The 20,110-nt window shown below is 40.9% G+C and overlaps 1 protein-coding gene across 1 annotated transcript in view; it reads right to left on the bottom strand.

Annotated features, from left to right (window-relative positions):
• Window positions 1–1,143: 1,143 nt before the first annotated feature.
• LOC139740967 (WD repeat and FYVE domain-containing protein 3-like) overlaps window positions 1,144–20,110 on the bottom strand; it is a 124,890-nt gene continuing 105,923 nt past the window's right edge. The window contains exons 57-70 of the mRNA XM_071651552.1: window positions 18,343–18,449; window positions 17,492–17,645; window positions 16,197–16,288; window positions 15,439–15,651; window positions 14,795–14,927; window positions 13,796–14,043; window positions 13,018–13,080; window positions 12,017–12,196; window positions 11,112–11,234; window positions 10,402–10,461; window positions 9,249–10,005; window positions 8,338–8,449; window positions 7,377–7,574; window positions 1,144–4,090 (exon numbers count right to left, since the gene is read on the bottom strand). Of these exons, the coding sequence (XP_071507653.1) occupies window positions 3,964–4,090; window positions 7,377–7,574; window positions 8,338–8,449; window positions 9,249–10,005; window positions 10,402–10,461; window positions 11,112–11,234; window positions 12,017–12,196; window positions 13,018–13,080; window positions 13,796–14,043; window positions 14,795–14,927; window positions 15,439–15,651; window positions 16,197–16,288; window positions 17,492–17,645; window positions 18,343–18,449 (2,567 nt within the window). The 3' untranslated portion in view covers window positions 1,144–3,963. The remainder of the gene's footprint in view (window positions 4,091–7,376; window positions 7,575–8,337; window positions 8,450–9,248; window positions 10,006–10,401; window positions 10,462–11,111; window positions 11,235–12,016; window positions 12,197–13,017; window positions 13,081–13,795; window positions 14,044–14,794; window positions 14,928–15,438; window positions 15,652–16,196; window positions 16,289–17,491; window positions 17,646–18,342; window positions 18,450–20,110) is intronic.

Genomic DNA, 20,110 nt, shown 5'->3' with positions numbered 1-20,110 from the left:
TTCGTAACTTTACCAACAGCTCTATGAAACACCCCCCTGGACAGATTGGTGGAAGAGGAGGAGTAACATGAATGTGTATTCGCATGATTGACAGCTCCATATTACTCGCCTCTCACAATCTATGGCAAGTCAAAGATGGCGACAAAGTCACTACCCATTTTCTTGGAGCACTGACCTCAAAAGATTTTTCATCAAATAAAGAAAGAAAAAAAAAAGAACATTATTTTTTTCTTCTTATAACTCTATTCATATATAATAAATACTTTGCTTAGATCTTAAGTTTTTCGTATAATGTCTACAATCAAGCGTTCATTTGCACGATACAAACATTCACAAGCGGATATCGAAAAATCAAAATCAGTCACATTAATCTTCCTCTCTCTTCTCCCTCTGGCAAATATATATTTACATCAGGATATTTGGAGTGATCAGTGTTATTTACAATTTAGCCTATGCATCCTGTATATCAAAACATGTAACCTCACACATATAACAAAATACATTTACACTAAGACCGAGCCCTCATTCAGTCGAGCCATTTTCCGACAATTGTACGTTTAAAAAAAAAAAGGAAAAAAAAATCACAGTTACCATAGCAACTAATCTGATACTCAAAGCTGGTTTGATTATCGTTGCCCAGATGCTGCCATGGTAACTGCAATTACTGTGACATACAATTGTGGTTTTAAGGGCTCTACAAAATTCGACACTGTACAAATATTTCATATGCATCTGTGCTTGGAGTGACAAATCCAAATCACGCTGTACACCTAGGCTGCACCACATCGGCTCTGCAGGAATACGTCAAAACACAATTCAAATCGAAATTATTTCTACTATTGCTTCAATAAATCTTTTGTTTTGCCTCTCATGTGGGACACACAATGCATTCATGGAGAAAAAGAATATGAGGGAAGCCATACAAAAAGAAAAGAAGAAAAAGAAAAAAAAAGAGAGAATCACTTCACAAATAAAGTCTTTCAAAGATATCCAATAGTTAGACACTCCATAACAAGGGGTTGCATAAAATAGTAATTTTTAAAAAATAAATATCCACATCTACCCGCCAACACCACAGCCAGAATCTTTTTTCAATGAATGCAGTCGAATAATTTCCCAACATCCACAGATTCCACTTCTGTTTTGCTTCTTGTTGTTTTTTCTCCTTCCTGTTATTTCCACACAAACTGAAAGACACAAAGGGAATTGTGGTACCTTAAAAACAGCAATGCCGCACATTTAATACAAAACTAAGTAGCGTCCGGTGACATCCCGGACATTCATATCTACTCCAACAGCCCTACGTACAAAAGGAAAACAAATTTGAAAAAAAAAAGAGGACTTATTCATCTATTACCCTGCTGTAAGCTTGAATAATGAGAACGGCTACAAAACAATTTCATGCCAATGTGTAGCACATGGATGATGCCGAGCTCGCTGCTAAACATCAATGCTTCTATTCTAATACTGGTCCCTTCCTTTGCTGTCCTGGAGGCAAAAAAAGCCAGCATTCTCTTCATACAGTACATCACTTTACTCAGAATTACTTCAGGCATGTGCCGACTGCCTTACAAATTCATCTTTAAGAATTTTACATCCCTAAGAAGCATATACCTGCTACTACTATCTCGATGACTAACTCTGCATATAAAGTGTTGTTGTTGTTGTTGTGTGCCCTGTAAAAAGACAGACAAACAAACAAATAAAACCAAACCAGTATTAACACAACATTGCATTTTCAACTACAACGTTTGGGTCCAACACACAAAAAAATTAGTACTGTTTAAGCATATGGTATGTAAACAGAATGAGAACAAAAATCTTTAAAAAAAAAATACAAAACTACAAATGAAAGTAAAACACAATAACAGCTGAGGAAACAAAAGTTAAACTATGAAAAAAACAAAAACAAATTTGACGCAAAGCTTAAAATCAGGTTTTAACTATGCACATTCTTCACAAGGAGAAAGCAGAACTTTCATCCAATCTGCCTTCAGCGTTACTATCTACCCCCATTACTTTCATACTGATCCTTAACCCCCAAGATTCCTACAGTAAGAAACAACAAACAACAAGATTAACTACAAATTGCACTATTTCAAATAACGTCCACTTCGTATATATGATATTGATGACTCGTCTATACAAAGTACTGATGCACGCCAGGGTGTCAAAACATCGATCACGAGTCATTTCTGTACTTTAAAGAAAAGAAAAAAAATCCTGAACTGATCCCCAGAGTTTTTCCGGTGCTTCCATGATCAGACATCCACCACGATCTGTCTCATACCGGGAAGTGACGCTCATCTCACACGCGGATGGGAGCCCTGGCCAATGGAGAGCAGAAAACCGACAAGTAGAGCAGCTCCGACGAATCTCTACGGAGCTTTTACCGACAGGCTGCAAGAATCAGACTCTGGGGTATTAGCAGGTTACCGACTCCAGTTGAAAATCACCCAAGCACAACTCAGGGGTACCTAATTTGCAGACATGTATCGATGAACTCTAAAAGACTCACATTTAAATTGACAATGAAGAGCCTACTCTCAATATTTCCACGAGTTCCATGCATAGTCACATTCACTGACTGTGATTTCCTCTGAACTTTCTTTCATGCTGAAGTAGGCGTCACATCTACATGAAGTTTATTGACCTTTGCCCTCCACAGTTTCACAGAACACGTATGCTAGTCCCATTCATCACAGAGCTAATTTCAAGTCACATATTCTCAGTCACACATATCTATATCCCAAAGCATTGTGACCACAATATCTCCATACAGCTGTACATTGACATTCCTACCAGATATGATTTCAGTGAATTCTTTCTAGTGTTTTGTACTTCCATTGTTTCCAACCACACCTTGATTTTCACACACCCTTTGGTTGGACTTTTAACAGACCCTTGATATGGACATCCTAAAATGCCTATACGAGATCACATTTTTTTTTTTTGGTACCACACTACTGATGTACATACATAAACCGTTGTCCATAATAAGCCATTCAAGATGGGCTACGGAAACATTGTGGGAGTTCCCTCTGTCGTGTGACGTCATCGCATCAACAGCGACTGCGACAGCGACTGCGTACCCTTTGTTTGGCTGCGACCACACTGCCCCCTTGGTTGATGCAATGCCACTTCTGTTGGCCATTGCCCCGAAGGAGTGGACGGCTGTCTGACCGACAAACATGTGTACCTCTGATGGGCTGACCAAATGCGGCCGTCGCGGAAAAACGGTGGGTTTCGTTTCTGACGCTACATAATGTCCATAGGGTCTCCAGTAATAACACCACTTCACTAGCGTGGTCTTACTTTCTTTCTGTTCTGTGATCGTTTTTGTTTTTGTTTGTTTCATCATTCCAGGTGACACTTACTAGATGCTAGTACTAGATGTGCACATTGCTCTTTGCCTCTGCTCAGCAGAGAAACTTGTATGGCTTCCCTCCGCCGACTGGTCTCTACCGAGAAGCCACAGATGCATCCTCATTAGCTGGCTAGATGCTGTGAATCCAACCCTTGTGTGACAGTCTTGACAAACAGCGCATCCAGAGATGGCCTCCAACATCCTGGCAATGTCCGGGGAAGTCGTCCTTCACAGTAGTCAGGCGTTTTTGGAATGGACAGCCCAAACTGTGTAGCACAAAGACTTGCACACATTATTAGCCTTTTGTACAATCGTTGTTCAGCGTGGTGTGTGACTAGCAAAGGGGGGAGCCATACAGGGGGAAAAAAAGATCATTAAAAGCTACGATGTATGATTTACAGCCTGAAATGAAACAATTTAGGAGTATCTTGCACATAGTTTGGGCCTCATTCGGCAGAGACTGTACACTCCTGCCTCCCGACGGTCTGCGTTAAACTCCGATGGTTGTCGGTTCAAAGTGACATCATCTGGGCATGGTAGATTTTCTGATTTTCTTTTCCTTTCCTTTTTTTCCACGCTGTGCAAAGGAACACAGGTCAACTTTTGGTCAGTGAGTTGTCCATGATTTGCAGCGGAGACTTGAGCTGGGCGTGACACGTTCCGCACACGCGCACGGGACGATTGATTTTCAGCCGTGGAATGTCGGACTCAAACCGGCTGCACCTACAGACAGAGAGGGTGATATGAATGATGTGGTACTAGATAAAGACATGGCAGTCTTTTGTTCATGTTTTCATTTAAAAAAAACGTCAGTGAAATGGGTGAAATCAGAGATATTCAAGACAGTAAAGCACAAGCTTACTGTTTGCTATATCAGGGGCTGTGGAATTTGTTTATTTTTTCTTACGGCGGGGGGCTGCGGGTCATTAGTACCTTACCCCCTACACTACAAATCTAAATTGATGTCAAACTAAGCCATCCAAACAACTTGTACAGTAAAGTGTACAACTGACTGCTCCCCTAAAAGGTCACATTTCCCTTCTGCAAATGCTACAAAATTTTGCATGATTGAAGAGTAATGTCTCCTAAAATTGTGGATGAAATCTTACAGTAAATCACAGTCTCTGAGTTTTTAAGAGAGAAATGCAAAACTAGCCCTATGTCACTGAAGAACACACTCCCCTTCAGTACCTAGAGTAACAGTTACAATTTTTTTCGGGGTCTGAATAAATTTACTGGAAATCTATAGTATTGTTTCCCTTGCTTCTACATTTTGTAGTTCTGTTAATTTGAGGAAAGGTCTGAATTACTATGTGTACCAACCTATGCAATATACCAGTTTATGAAAGGAATCTAATTTTTCAGGGTTGCAAAAGGGACACAAAAACTCAAAGTGAGTAAAGCTTGACATTTCCACAAACCTACGCTTAAGGCCAAGTAAAAAAAGAAAGTAGTTTCTCGTCCGGGTTTTTTGAGCAAGGCGATGAGGGAGGTCCTTACTATTTGATATCTTACTATTTTTTTCGAGGATTGTCAAAATGAAAATAACTAAATGTGTTTCTCGTGAGGTGATTCTGAGAAAGGTAACAAGAGGGCTTTACTATTTTCTATATCCAATTAATGAAAATAAATGAAATATCACTCTGGTAGCTGTGTTATGAGAGACCAGGTCCCAAGTGTATGTCTTGTCTGCACTCTGTGCATTTTCAAACAAATAGATACAATGTATATGTACCATACTTGAAACGAAACTTCATGCATGCAGAAATACATTTGCTTTTTCTTTCCACCACAGATGTCGAGGGAAAATGACCATCTTAATACTGGTGTTTAGTGTTGTAATGGCATTTCTGATACCAGTGTACTTGCAATTCTGATGTATTGTGCTATTAATTGAAACAGGTATAAAACGTGCATGTCTTTCAACAAATGTACGACTGAAATTAATTCCATGATATTCAAAACACTGCTTTATTTATCATTTGTGTTTGTGACTTTTTGACTCCACACAGCTGGTATGTATCTGCATTTCTTCATAGTACAATTGTAGCACATTCAACTGGAAACTGGTTTGTACAATTGCAGATGGATGTCAAAATGATACTGATATGGCATTATAACATTAAACATTTAAAGATGTTTCTTCATGTTCTCAAAAGACATTTGATAATCACTCATCATTTGGATGATTAATGATTGTATACCAAAACTACATATGTAGTAAAACATGTACCTGTGCTGGTAAGTCACATTCTCCCTTCATTTCTCCCATGGCCATCATTACAGTGCTACCAAGAAGCAGCAGTGATATAAACAGCAAAATACAACGTGTCATGACAATTTCAGTTCACGCTCATCAAAACTGCTTACTGTGTATTACTTTTCAAAGTTTTGGCTATCAACATTCGTTCGTAAGTGTATTTTGTTTGTTCGTTTGTTTTGTGTGTTTTTCCCTCGTGAAAGACGTAATGATTTCTTCGTATCGAACGTAAACTGCATGTTTACCGTAAACAAGCCATTCAGCTCAGCTCAGCTATGGCGCATTCGATTCATCGAACTTGCAGTAACCTCTTATAGGCAGGAGCACATGGCGCATTCCTTTAAACTTGAAAGTGAAGCCACGTGTTTGCACATCGGCGCTTCCACACACAGCGCGGCATTTTGCGATCATCATTATAGCAGACTTTCCGATTCCAGTCAGGGGAAAAGGAATTGGAATACTTCGGAAAATACTGATGTTTAAAATCCAATAAAATGAAAAAAGCCTGAAAACAACGCATGATTATGTTTTCATAGTAAACGATAATTGGAAACACGGAACAGAGTATTGCATCCGCTCACAAAGAAGCTCTCTTGAGAAGATGAAAGCATTCCACGTCCACTGCTAGATAGTGGAAGCTTCCATAATCAGCCCAGCAAGTTTTTGGAGGTACATTCTTGCACTTGTACACATTCATCGCGAGAAAGCAATCAATCAACGCTGAACATTGCGTAGTTTGGCATCTTTATCGTGCTGGTGACAAGCTCGATGCTTCGGCATGTGTGATAACCTTATGTTTAGAGCCTGTAGGCCTCATAAGTCGACGAGTTTAATTCAAAATAGCAAAAAGAGGGAGATTGAAAAAATGAGAATTCTGGTAGGAAAATACGAATTTTGGGGCTGCTGAGTACTAATTTGTGCTTCCAAAGGTTGGCAGCTCTGGTATTTAAAGTTGTTCGCTGTGTACACGTTCGCTGTGTACACGTGCGCTTGAGATCGGTTCTCTCCATCACTGCACTCCACGATTTTTTTTTTTCCAAGCTCCAGAACGCGCGCATGCTATGCTGGCTGGCTGGTCTCCTCTATCATATGGTTACATTGCGCAATCAATCTAGCAGCACATGAAGCGGGCAGCGAGCAACAGCACGAGAAAAATGTACAAAAGGTGCTCAACGTCCTGTCCACATCACGACGTACCGAGTGCACTGTACATCACAGCCCAGGCCGCGCCCGCCCGCCCGCGCCCATCCAACTACATTTCAACTGCTTTGTGGGTCATTCCTTCTTGTCGAGCTCGCAGTGTGAAATGCATGCGTTATTACATACGCACTACAGAAGCTACAGCTGTACTACAGCTAAGTAGAGGACGCAAGACGTAATTAGAAATGAGACATCACGATTGGTAGGTGAATTGTCGATTTTTTTTTTTCGGCGGCCGAAAAAATAGTAAAATATCAAAAAAAGTTGATGCGGCAACTGAAAATCGATGCGGGCGGGGAGCGGGCTGGGACGAGAATTATGAATTTCTTGGTATTTTGAGCGCCATTTTGAAAATAGTAAATAGTAAAAAAATCGATGCGGCGGCCAAAATCGATGCGCGCGAGGACGAGAAACTGGTTTCTTTTTTTACTTGGCCTAATATACGGTTTAGAGCAGTCTCCCGACATTAAAGAAATTGGACAAGTTTTTAAATTCTGGAAAAAACAACAACAAAAAAATGACTGCTGGAAGATGAAACAATATGGTCACCTCTGGCAGAAGAGCTTTCCACAGTTTCGACAATGGTGGCGCCTCTCTGAGAATGTGAACTTGGTGTTGCAGGATGCGCAACTGTCCCCGCTCTCGTCCTTCACCCAGTGGTCAGCGATGGCCCGACCCGGCTGGTCAACCACTGACCACGAGAAGACGCGTCCGCGGTCATCGCCCACAAACACTTTCATGTGGTCCCTGCAAGTTGGTGGAAAATTTTGATAAAAAGAAACAACAGGTTTAATAGAGCATCCCCAAATCATTGAACTTAGACCTCCTAAAATTTGAAGTTCACTGTCATACAAGCAAACTTCTCACATGCTCTCACTTGAAGAATCTAAAGTACATGTATAATCACTTCTTAGTATTTTCTATTAATCTCTCTCACTGACATGACTGCTAATCAATGCATTTTCTTTTTCCATTTCCTTTAATAGAAAGCACAAAGGCAGATACAAACTAACAAAAATGCAGCAGGAAAGCAGGTTATTGCATTCTATTGAAGGAAAACTAAAATACTTTAATATTTTTGTAGACCTCATAGTGCACATGCTTACAATGTCATTCTTATACAGTCACTGTTCTGATGTCCACAAAGCATTAATAATGCTACTCTGTCGACTAAAATTGGATATGCGCAACCTTGAGTAATACTCACGGTTGCAGAAGCAGCCGTACAACATATTCCATCACTGCGCCACAGAAAAGGAATTAAATGGTCTTCTTTAAGTCTTATTCTGCGATAAGTGATAACACTCCATCCTAAAATGATGCAAACATGGATATCTGCAGAATGCCAACTGCAGTGAAACGGTCATCCCCTACGCCAAAATCATCACCAACCATCTGTCGCCAATTGCTTCCCGTGCAGTGCCTGCCTAGATTTTGTGCAAAGCCCCGCCCTAAACCACCCTGAATTGACTGAACATGACAGAAGATGAAGAGTACAGCAGGCTCTCACCTTGAAATTGCCACTGCAGTCACGGCGGCAGGCTGTGAGTTGTCCTTCCGTTCAAACGCAGTGTGCATCGTCAGCTTGCTGCGGAACACCAGCTGGCGCTGCCACTTAAAGCCTATTAATACATTCAGAAAGAAACTCGACATCATTTCAAGTTCTTTTGTCATTCATAAAGAAAGTCTATCATTACAATTCTTCTCGTGGCAACAAGCACAAGGCTTTTTCAATAATGGCGTTCATTTCAACAGATCAAAATCCATCCTCTCGATCTACATGACATTGTATTTCGCCATCAACTTTATCCTTTATCACGTGAGGAAAATGTGCAAATATCTGATTACCATCAGTAGTCATATTCATTTGCCACAAAGTTTTAAAGGAACCGTCACAAGTACATGGACAAGTCCACTTTTGTCCTTATCATGAAAACACACATGAAATATGAAACACACTGTCAGACATATGAAGATAGATTCAATTGACCAGTTTTGTACAGGAATTTATCACTTATGCTAAAGAAATGGGCTTCATTTGGAAAACACAAAATGTGAATAATATTGATTGAGCTACAGTGTAAACATGTAGACTTATCATTGAACCCAACAAGCAAATTCGATCAAGTATATATCGGTCAAAACATACAGAGCAAGATAGAGATTAACCTGGTTATTGCAAGCAATATCATCCCTTGTAAAGTTCTGGCAAGAGGATCATAAAAACACACATCCTTACATTCATTCCCAAACAGAGAGAGGTTCTTCCATGTGAGATACACTTCACTGACAGCATCTGCCATAAACTTGGACGACTTTCTCTATTAAGACGATTACTGTTTTTAATTTGACAATTAATACACATATGTACAGAATGGACGGAGGGAAGTGGTCAGTTAAGTAGAGAGGGGAGCTGCCCACCTGGCTTGAGTTTGTTCCTGTGAGCCGCTGACCGCTCCTCCTTCACCTGCTCCTCCTCCTGAAAGTCCCTCAGGTCATTCTCTGTCACCAGGATGTAGTCCTTGGAAGGGCTGCGGGCGGCGTGGCTGTCGCTGCTGTCCAACAAGTCCTCTCCCCCGTTGGAAACGGTCGGCGTGCTCCCGATGCTGCTGATGCTGAGGGTGTCCCCGTTGCCTTGCTTGGCCGGCGCATCCTCGGTCGTCGGGTCCTCGCCTTTCTCCGCCCGTTCCCTGTTCTCCGCGTGGTGGTGGTGCTGCCCGTTCCTGCTCTGACTCTCCGCCCCCTGCTTCACGCCATCGACAATGTTGCCCAGCGACCCCATCTTCTCCATCTTCTTCTTGCGGGGCGGGGCGACGGGCAGCGACGCGGGCGGCTTGAGGCGCTGCGACGGGCTGCCCCCCTCCTTCTCGTCCCGGTCCTCGCGGATGATGACCGGCGAGCTGCGGCCGCTAGACAGGTTGCTGTTGACCGACAGAGTGTCCTTGAGGTCCTCGGACAGGGAGTCTGCCATGGACTTGTCTCGGCGAGGGGTGGAGATACCGCTTCCCCCCATGCTCTCCACGCTCTGACTGTCCTCCTCCGAGGGACTCTCCTCTGACTGGTCAACCTGCTCCATAGTTTTCTCTTTGGAGTCCAGCATGGTAGCCTGCAGCGTGCCGCAGTTGCTGCTCTTGGAGTTGGAGATATCCGGAACTTGGACATATTCTACGCTCCACATCTGGCAGTGAGAGAACGGAAAAAGCAAAATTCTCACGATACGCTCAAATTGAGTAGGATCATGACAGGGCAGCACTGAGCAACACATTAAAGCACTGAAGTATGACATCTTTGATTGAAGGCACATGCACACTCTCATTACAAAGTAAAGTGTTCCAGCACAGATGAAAAGTAACTTTGCTCCCAAAATTCCCACTTTCGTCAACCGTTCCTGCTATCACACCGCATCACAGATTAAGAGCGGCCCCAACTTATCCAGTATAAGTGGGAATGATCCAATAAAGCTCAGGCTATCAATGTAGCCTGACAGCTGATGACCCCTTGAAGGTACAATTTGTAAAGACTGGTCAACCCACCGCATAAAACCAAAGCCTTATACATGTAGCTGCATACTCACCCTCACCACACCGTCACTGGACCCTGTTATGACAACATTTTGCGTGTCCCACTCCACCAGCTGAAAAGGAAACAAAGTGCAGAGAGATGATATCAAAGAGACTTATTTCTTCCACAGGGCTGCCAACATTCACCAATCGAATCAGGGAGATCTTTGCATGTTACATGCATCTCAATAGGCCAAAATAATTCCCACATTCTTAAAGGACATCTTCATATTCTCTTGTCAGGACATGAAAAGATATTATAAAAAGTTTCAGGGAGGCTCCTGTTAAATCCTGGAAATTTGCCAGCTCAGCTTCCATACATTTCAAATGCATATCAAATGTGTGTTTTTTTTTTGTTTTTTTTTGTTGTTTTTTTTTGATAACATGAAAAGAAATACTGTGTATGGTATCTAATGACCAGGGCATGCGGCGCATCTTTACATGAGTGCAACGCAGGCTGAATCTAAGACTAGTGACTTGACTTTTCTACAGTCAATCAAATGTCTCTCAAATTGTCTAGAATGTGAAGATGAATAACCGTTCAGCCCTGACATTGAAACCCAACTGTGTAAATGCTAGCAATTACACTATTACTGAATCATCAGACATTTAAAAAACATGTACACTTCATACCCTAGCCCAGATTACAAAGCTAAACTTGACCTTTCACCTGGAAAACTTGTCTCCCTAATGAATAATCATGTACATTGTAGCAAATGTTCACCTCTGACATGGCGCAGCACAGAATCTGCTGCTCCCTCCCCGTGGATGTGTTCACACTGGCGATCATGTCGCCGTTGATGCTCCACACATACAGGTACACTCCAGCACAGATGGCGATGTCTCCCTACATACAGACAGGGGAGCAAAGCGTTCACACAACTTGATCATTCACAATTTGAGTGGTCACTTCGAAACTGTGAAACATGGGGCTCTATGCAAAATGATTTCACACAAGCAAGTGCTAATAATGCAGTCTATATTTGCATTCTTTACAACATCTTGGATTTTCAGTATCACATTTCATCAGTTGCCACAACATAAAAATAAAGAACACAAGTTGATAAACTTTTTCCACCAGCAAACTTTCAAGAGATACAAGTGTACAAATAGTAGGGAAGTGTAAACCTATGGCCTCTTTACAATATTACTCTCTCACATTATGATGAACACATACGCTCATGTTAAACGAGCTGAGTCCTTGTTAAATTGTACAATTTCAGCACATTTACGATATTTGCCATATATTTCTCGGGGTTTCTATTTTTGCGAATTTCGCAAGTGGGATGCTTTTAGCGAATATAAGAACATCAAAAGTATCAACTCTGATCCAACACATGTAAGATTAATCTTCACATTTATGAACTACAGGATTTATCTTATACATATATTTATCCTGTACACACTTACATGTACGAGTATGCAAAACACAGAACACGGACAAGGAGTGATATAATGCTCTATTTCCCAATCGTGAATTTAACCTGTCTGCGAAATTGTCAGGAAGTCCCAATTCGCGAAACATCAGTGGCAACATTTGAGTTGCTATGGGTGTATACTGTAGTTGGCGCAAGATACAGACCTGCGCTCTTTTGGAATCAAATGAAAATGATAATCAACAGATCTTACCGACAGTTCGTTGATGCAGACTGCCGTGACTGGCGACCCCAGCGCCCTCATCTGGCGCACGTAGGTCAGACGAATCAGATCCCACATCAGGCAGGACTGATCACGTGACCCGCTGACGATGATGTTGTACGACGTCGAGGCAGCCAGACATGTCACGGCATCAGTGTGTCCATACAAAGCCTAGTCAAGAGAAACAAAGGGATGTAATAATAAGTTTCTTGGGTTTTAAGTTTTTGTTTCCAACCACAGCCAATCAGAGAGTAGAAATGTAAATTTAGTCTTTATATTTATCTCCATGGCTTTTCACACAGGAAGCGAGAGAGTTGATCTCCTACTGATTGTAATTCCCTCTGACAAGAAAGATGCTCGTTGTAGCAAAACACAACATAGCAAGCACTGTCCCTTGCCGAATCTCTTGTGTCAGATTTTTTTTTTTTTTTTTTTTGAAGGGTAGAAACTACTGAATGACCTAACCTCTTTAGCAACTCTACTCCCAAAACAGCAAATATTTCCTTTCAATCATTTTTCCCTCTAATTCCAAGCAGGATGAAAACAGATCACCCTTTTTATGGCCGAAACATCGAGTCATTATTTTCACAGCTCATTCCACAGACCTTTCATGAATTCCTACCAATTTTCTTCCATGACAGTATATCAATATAAATCTATTTTAGGAGTCTGATAATCCACCAGCGCTGTGAGAATGCCATAGTCCCAGAGGGAAGACGAATGCCATATGAACACGAAATAGGCAGATTTACGGATACCAGATTCTTCAGTAGCTAGTATCTAGACACATGCCCTACATCTGCGAAGCAAAACATAGACAAGGGATTACCCATGTTGACGATGTTCACGCATAATACAAGTAGATTTCTGAAACACAATACATTTGTACATCAAGTCCTTTGGCAGGTGTGAGCATGAAGTAGGACAAGAATTACAAGTCCAGGGTCCCTACTCTCATCAGTGGTCCAGTCCATCTGTAACCTAAAACTCACCTGCTTGAGGGTCAGCTGCTTGGACCTCTCTTTGCCTGTCTCAAGCTGCCAGACGTTGACCACCTGGAAGGAGACACACACAGCGGAACAACTTTAGAATCAGAACCCACTTTAAGTAATTACTCATGGGAAAACAATAGGTTTGTATAACTGTCTTCACATTGAGTCAAGCAAAATCATCTTTGAATACAAGCTCTTTCTATGCAACAAATCTATTTATTTTTCCCCACAATTTTAAGTGCCTCAACACAAATGAAAGCACTACACACTCCAAGGAGTTTCGGATCTCTCTGATAAGGGAAATGTAGACATTCCTGTCATCGCAGGCTTTGACAAAGACACGTGCAGTAGAACCGCTTTTCCTTTCGTAGGACTATTTTACATTACTTCTTCAACATGTCAACAAGGTATTCGATGACATAACATCTCTTCAAATTCATTATCTATAGCAGAACACTAATTGACCCTCCCTCTTATAAACACAGTTAACTCATTACGAGATATTTGTGGTGTATGAAGTCACAGAAATTAAAATGCATATGACCAAGAGTGTACATATACAGGAAATGAATTAAAAACCTTCAGGAACATACATAATGCAGAGAAATTCAAACCCCTTTTCAGCTTACAATAATAATTCCCCATACTACTGCTCTTACTACTGCTTAATTCCTAATATTACTGTTTTCAGACTGGACAGTTAGACGAAACAACTTACAAAACATGACCACATATTAAACTTATTGGACAGAAACTCATCGTGGCTCTCCAGACTTACCGTGCTGGTGCCTCCCGTGATGAGGGTTTTGCTGTTTGGGCAGACAGCGCAGAGAACCTCGCCGCAACCGTTGCCCTCGGCGACCGTCACGGCCTTGTCAGAGTCGTAGCTGCCGATGCGCAGGCTGAAGTCGGCGTAGCCAAAGGCCAGGTAGCGGTTGTTGGCTGGCGGGATCAGAGTCTTGTTCTGCTCCACGGCAAGGATGGATTTGTCAAGCTGTCGGATCTGCCCAACGGGCCCCTTCAGCTCTGAGGTTGCCAAAATGGAAACAAAGAAGTAAATATTGAAAGTGCGAATTTTTCCTCCTATACAATTGAATCCCCTTTGTAATAGTGCAGTTTCTTTGACTTTGCTAGTACCTTTGATACTGATAATATTCTTTCACCTGATTGAATCCATGTATGACAGGAATGTCACTTTTACAAACTAGCAGATGCAGGGGAGGGGGGAACTCTCTTAACCTGTTGAGGATGTACTGATTTTGCTTTAACACACATTTCCCATGGACACCTGCCTCAGTATTCTCGGGATTTATCTTCAACGGGTTAAGAATGTTTTCATAAACCGCTATTCTTGCTTGTGAAACAGCCAAATCAGTGAGCAGAATCACAGGTACTTTTATTTCAGGGGTAGCTGAACGAAACCAATATCTCCCCAGCATACAGGAGGAACAAAAAAAGGCAATTTTACCCCCCTCCCAACAGACAGCTACAGATAAAGATGATGTGTACAGAACTAAGAATCCCCCCCTCCCCCAAGCTACACCAACACTGGCAGACCTCCCAACTTTTCTGACAGAAAAACAGGGATGATTTGGCTCAAAAATAGGAATCAAAGAACAGTAAGAGTTCCCACAGGAGTGTGTTGTAAAATCATCAAGAAAAAATGGGAAACTCCTATTGAAACAAGAACTGGGAATGGTCAAAATTTCAGATTCTTTCCTCCAAATTCAGAATGGTTGGGAGGTCTGCACTGGGACCCGTGACCCAGCCAACTCACCTTTGAGGGGTTGCAGAGAGGGGCGGAGTGTGTCGAGGTTGTGGAAGAACAGTCTTGAGATGGGGATGGAGTTGCCCGAGTTGTCTCCTATCCTGTTGCTGACCCTCTTCTGGAGGTGAGGCTTCTTGAAGAGCTGGAGGGGTGGGGGAGGATTTGACATCAATCAAAAAGAGTTTGTTTAAATGTGAGTGGGTGTGCTATTAAACATCAAAGATGCACAAGGCACAAAGAGAGAGTGCAGAGAAGGGAGAAGTAATGAAGATAATACAGCAGGTGAACAATGAGAAGACATAGAAGGGAGAGATATAAAGTGAAAGTGATAATAGTGAAAGAAACAGATAAACGGATGGACACAAAATGTACATCTTATTGTACTGAATGCCATGACAAAAAAAAAACCACCTTACTCAATGGAAAAATTCACACAAACATGAACAAGAAACAGAAGTAATGTGTGTATGCCATATATTTAACAAGCCAAATTTTTTATGTTTCAGGACTTCCAGACAATTATGCAAATGGGAAAATTGCTATTGTGGCGATCAAGACTTAGGCTTACTACTAGTGGTAAACTGTATTATCATGCACCTTGTTCATGTAACCGCACCCTAACCCCCCACACCCATCTAGTCGGTCTCATTTACCTGTTTGGGGACCTGCCCAAAGTTATTGATGACTCCGATGAAGGCGTTCTTCTTCAGCGGGTCGTCGATGCTGTAGATGTCGACGTTGCCTTCGTAGAAGAGGTAGTGGAAGACGTTGTGCGCATCCTCGGCGTCCTTGCCCTGCTGCTTGTAGCCGAAGATGAGGTCGATCCACTCATGGAGGTGGGCGCTCACGTAGTCGCACTCCAGCGCCTGTCAGACAAGATAGCACAGACATCATTTTCAAAAAGGAAACCAATCCAAATATAATAGTAAGCAGCAGCATTAGTGCAACAAATCAGCAAAGTTTGAGGAAAATCAGATGATGGATTAAAAAATTATGGATCTTCAAAGTTTTGATGCCATCATCACTGGATAAAAAGATGACTACAGTTCATGACAAGATGTACGCACAATATGAAAGAAAATATAAAGAAAATTCATCATATTTCACTTTTCTAGCATAATGAAAGAGCACTTGACTCACCTCTTTCACAAAGCACAGGGAATAATATCACCCTTATCATACGTCAGTAACAAATTGATGGAATGTGTACTTTTCATGAAAAATGAAATTTTCTGGAATTCTTCTTATATACTGTGCATGTATCACCATCATTATCATCACTATCATCATTATCCTACATCCCCAATCACATCCGTTTCCACGACAACTGTCTCGTCTTTAACATCACCAGCACGAGAGCTCCCTCTCTAAAGCTTCACATTTTCCGTATAAAGCTTGGGGGGTGACTGACCTCTCTGTGCATGCGGATGAACTCCTTAGGGTCCCCCTTGGCCCACGGAGGGAGTACGATGTCGGACAACTCTATCCCACTCTGCTTGACACCTGCGATGAATCGAGGCATAAAAACAAGAGAAAAACAATAAATTTAATGACTGTATAAAAAAGTTTTATAATTCTGTATATTGTGCAGAATTTGATAGTTCATTCAACACAGGAGAAAAATCCCAATCTGTTGGTGCTGCTATATTTTTTTTTCAAAGTTATCATCTGATAAGTGTTCACGTAAACAACAGCCACTCCAACAGATGATGAAGCAGTAAGTTACTTATCTTTTCTGACTAACTCATCAAGTCCCATAAATTGTACCTCTGTGGTTTGGTACCACACCTATTTACACTGCATTATCGGTTTCATCATTCACTGTTAGTATTTCATAAGGTACAGTATTAAGAAAAACAAACAAATGAACAAACAATCTTTCATTTAAGCCCTTCACAGTCAATACAATTTTTTGCTTCCACTGCAGAATTTTCAACAAAACCCCCCCAAAAAAAACCATCCTCAATTTTTGAATTCACAATTAATTCTTGAAATGGGCAACACATCTTACAACATCAAGTTTCCTGCCTCTTTCTCTTTCTCTCAAAATTTTCTGTAAAATTTCTTTTCAATTTTGTGCAAATCAAATAAATGAAACCAATTTTATCAATTCTTTCTCAAATACCCAGATATGCAATGACTTTCAGAGTTGCCCATTCTAAGATGACACAATGATAATTCTTGAGGCAAAATTTTCACAGGATTTCATGGGTTGACAAACACTCAACCTGTCCCTTGTCAATTCATTCTAATATTTGTATTAGTATATCAAAAGGGCATCCCTGTCCACCAAGTTGATGAACACCGATACAATGATCTACACTTTCAAAGCCAAAAATTGATTGCAGTTTCAGAGAAAATGTGTGCCGGTGCACATGCTTCAGACAATATGCAGCACCATCAACTTCTCAGACATAATCTAGACCGAATTCAATTTCAATGGTATTTTCAAATTAGGGTTGTAAGAGGGTCGAAAATGTGGCCGTGTGACGGGAAAGATTTGGGATAAATAGTGTGCAAGGCACTGCAACTGATAGTGATTTGATTTTCTGCATCATGATCAAAGATGCTCAACTAGTATTTGGGGTAGGATCAGAAATAAGCATGCACACAATGAATGACAGCATGAATCACATCTAACCTGGACTTACGTCTTGCATCGTGTATCATTTGAAAAATAAGAGTTTAACTACGTTTCTCACTCACCGAGATCGAAGTGATTATGGTTGGTGAGAAACTCGGGGAGGTAGAAGAACTCGGGGATCAGCTCCTTGACGTCAGCCGTGTTGTGCTTGGAGGCAGACAACCAGCTGTCCTTGATGCTGTGGAACATGCGATCCGCCAGATCAAAATGGCCGCCCTATAAAGTGGCAGGGGGATGATGACAAGCAGTCAGGAGAAGAGTAACGGTAATTCAGCAGACGCATGAATCAGTCCACTCCAGCTATCAAACCCAGTATTCCAAGAAATGTTACTTCCCATGGGTTAATGCATGACATCATTAGTTCCAAGACAAATGGGTTGAATTATTTTTGTATGGAAAGCCACCTAGGACAGTTACAATAAAACCAAGAATTACTATAGAACAAATCAAACAGTGGGACATACAAGGTTGCTTTCTTCATCTAAGTTCATCCCATTTTCTATTTTACTACATCATTCAGCAGCTACAGGATGAAGAGTCTCATTTCCTTGAAATATAATTCATCATGGGGGGGGGGGGGGGAGAACTATAACTGTTAACTGACTGCTGTTACACATTCCTGATAAGTAGTGTTCTCTGATGCAATAGAAGGCCCTTTTCTAGTCGGCAAGTGTACGGTACTGTATTTAAATTAATGGATTCTTGTCTCAAGTTGCTTTTGTATTGCAAATTGATTAACAAGTTGCACTTCACTTATGTAAATAAGCACCAATTATTTGGTGTATCTAATACTGGTAAAACACTGAATAATTGGACAAGCCTATTTTAAAAGTAAATTCATGACATGAATTCTGCTGTGTGTTATTTTTCACATACATGATCATTAACTGCTGGTGCTGTATATGTGGCTTACCTGTAATCTGAGGAAATGCTGGGTGAAGGGTTCCATTCGGATGAGATACGAGGCGACGATCATGGCCGAGGAGTAGTGGGTACTGTAGTAACACGGGGGCGTGTCATCTGCAAAACAAAACATTCAGAGAAAAGCATGCACACGCAAGTTTTAGAGTTAACATTTCAAAGAGATAAGTGCCCATACGTATGATACTTTCTTTCCCCTTAAATTGCATCCCAAATGTCCTGTATAAGCATTATAACCCATTGTGGATGTGGAAGCCATTTACACAAGTTTTACACCAAAATGTGATATTTTTTTTCCCACTGCACCTGCAGGGGAAGTCATATTGGCACAAAATGTCCACGTACCGCTTACAAACTTTTCATCTACGAAAAACGATAGCACTTTTTTTTTAAAGATCCAATCACGACCATTTCCACATACAAACGTAGTTTGTTCGTTTGTTTTGTTTGTTTGGTGGTTTTTTTGGGGGGGTGGGGGGGGGAGATCATGACTTTACCATAAGATAACTAGAAGCAAGAACTGTGCCCTTTCTCGCGGCAAACTAGTTACAATATTTAGCCATTTCATAATCTGGAAAATTTCACTCAATAATAAGTATTAAACTTTAGAATTTCATACTATACCAGGGAAAACAAGTAACATCTTCATCATGACCAAAGAAATTTTCTGCATTGTCAATTTGTCAGAGAGGGGATGAATTACAAAATGTCAGATCAGACAATACCACATTATCACTGACAGTGTCAAGTTTTGACATTCCAGACCCCCCCCCCCTTCCAAAAAGGTCACATTTTCATTTTTATAACATACAAAGTCTATCTGCATTATGTTTGTTTGATGGCCTTCTCAGCTAAAGGAGTGATTTTCATAGGGGTCCACATAAACACAAACAAACGATGTTGTACAATGTAAAGGAAATCAGATTTAACGGACAAGGGATACAACAAAAAAAGCATTGGATGACATCACATTGTTCATATCTTATCCTTCATAATGTATTAGATCTCCCCAAATGCAAGTGTTTTCACAATGGGACACATGGTGCTCAAACACATATTCTTCGATGAAAATAATGAATGTCCATAAGGATTATTCTTTAAAAAAAGGAGAACCTGTACCAGTCTTCCGTGTAAAACGAAAATAAGGGGAAAAATCTCTCTTACCGCCAAGCACTGATTCAAGACAAAACATAAAACATTCACTCATGATTCATGCTTCATTTGTGACTGTAAGATTTCTTTTGCATTTTTTTTATTCTTCAGAATCACCCCATTAAAACGTATTGCTGTCAGTCTTGGCCTACTTTTCTAACAGAGCCACACATGCTGCATCACATTGCAATTAGTATGTCCTTTGGATCATAAAGAAAATAATTTTAAAAAACTGCATGTAACAGCACAAGTTTGAAACAAAAGAAATGAATAGAGAAAACATGGAAACAGATCAAAAGCTTGCCTCATGCAAACTAAACTTCAGAGAACAATTTCTCAATTACCGGCATCCCCTCCTCCACCATAAGGACAAATATTTCTATTCCATTTTCAGATTCATTAATAAATTTGCATATCATACTTTCCATCTAATTCAGACACAGCATACTGTAAAAGTGGCAATTTCGCGTGCCCAGAAACTAGCGCAAAAACAAAAGCATGCAAATATATTTGGTTGTAATGTGTACCACTGTGTGATGTCTTTATTCCGCAGATCAAAAACACATGAAATTCATCTAACTTTGCAGAGTATGAAAAATTACTTGTGC

This window comes from Diadema antillarum, unplaced genomic scaffold (genome assembly GCF_040938485.1).
Source record: "Diadema antillarum isolate AM-2024a unplaced genomic scaffold, OU_Dant_1.0 seq00000893_RagTag, whole genome shotgun sequence".
Taxonomy (NCBI): domain Eukaryota; kingdom Metazoa; phylum Echinodermata; class Echinoidea; order Diadematoida; family Diadematidae; genus Diadema; species Diadema antillarum.
The sequence above is the reverse complement of the archived record's forward strand: the minus strand, read 5'-3'. Positions and strand labels throughout refer to the sequence as shown.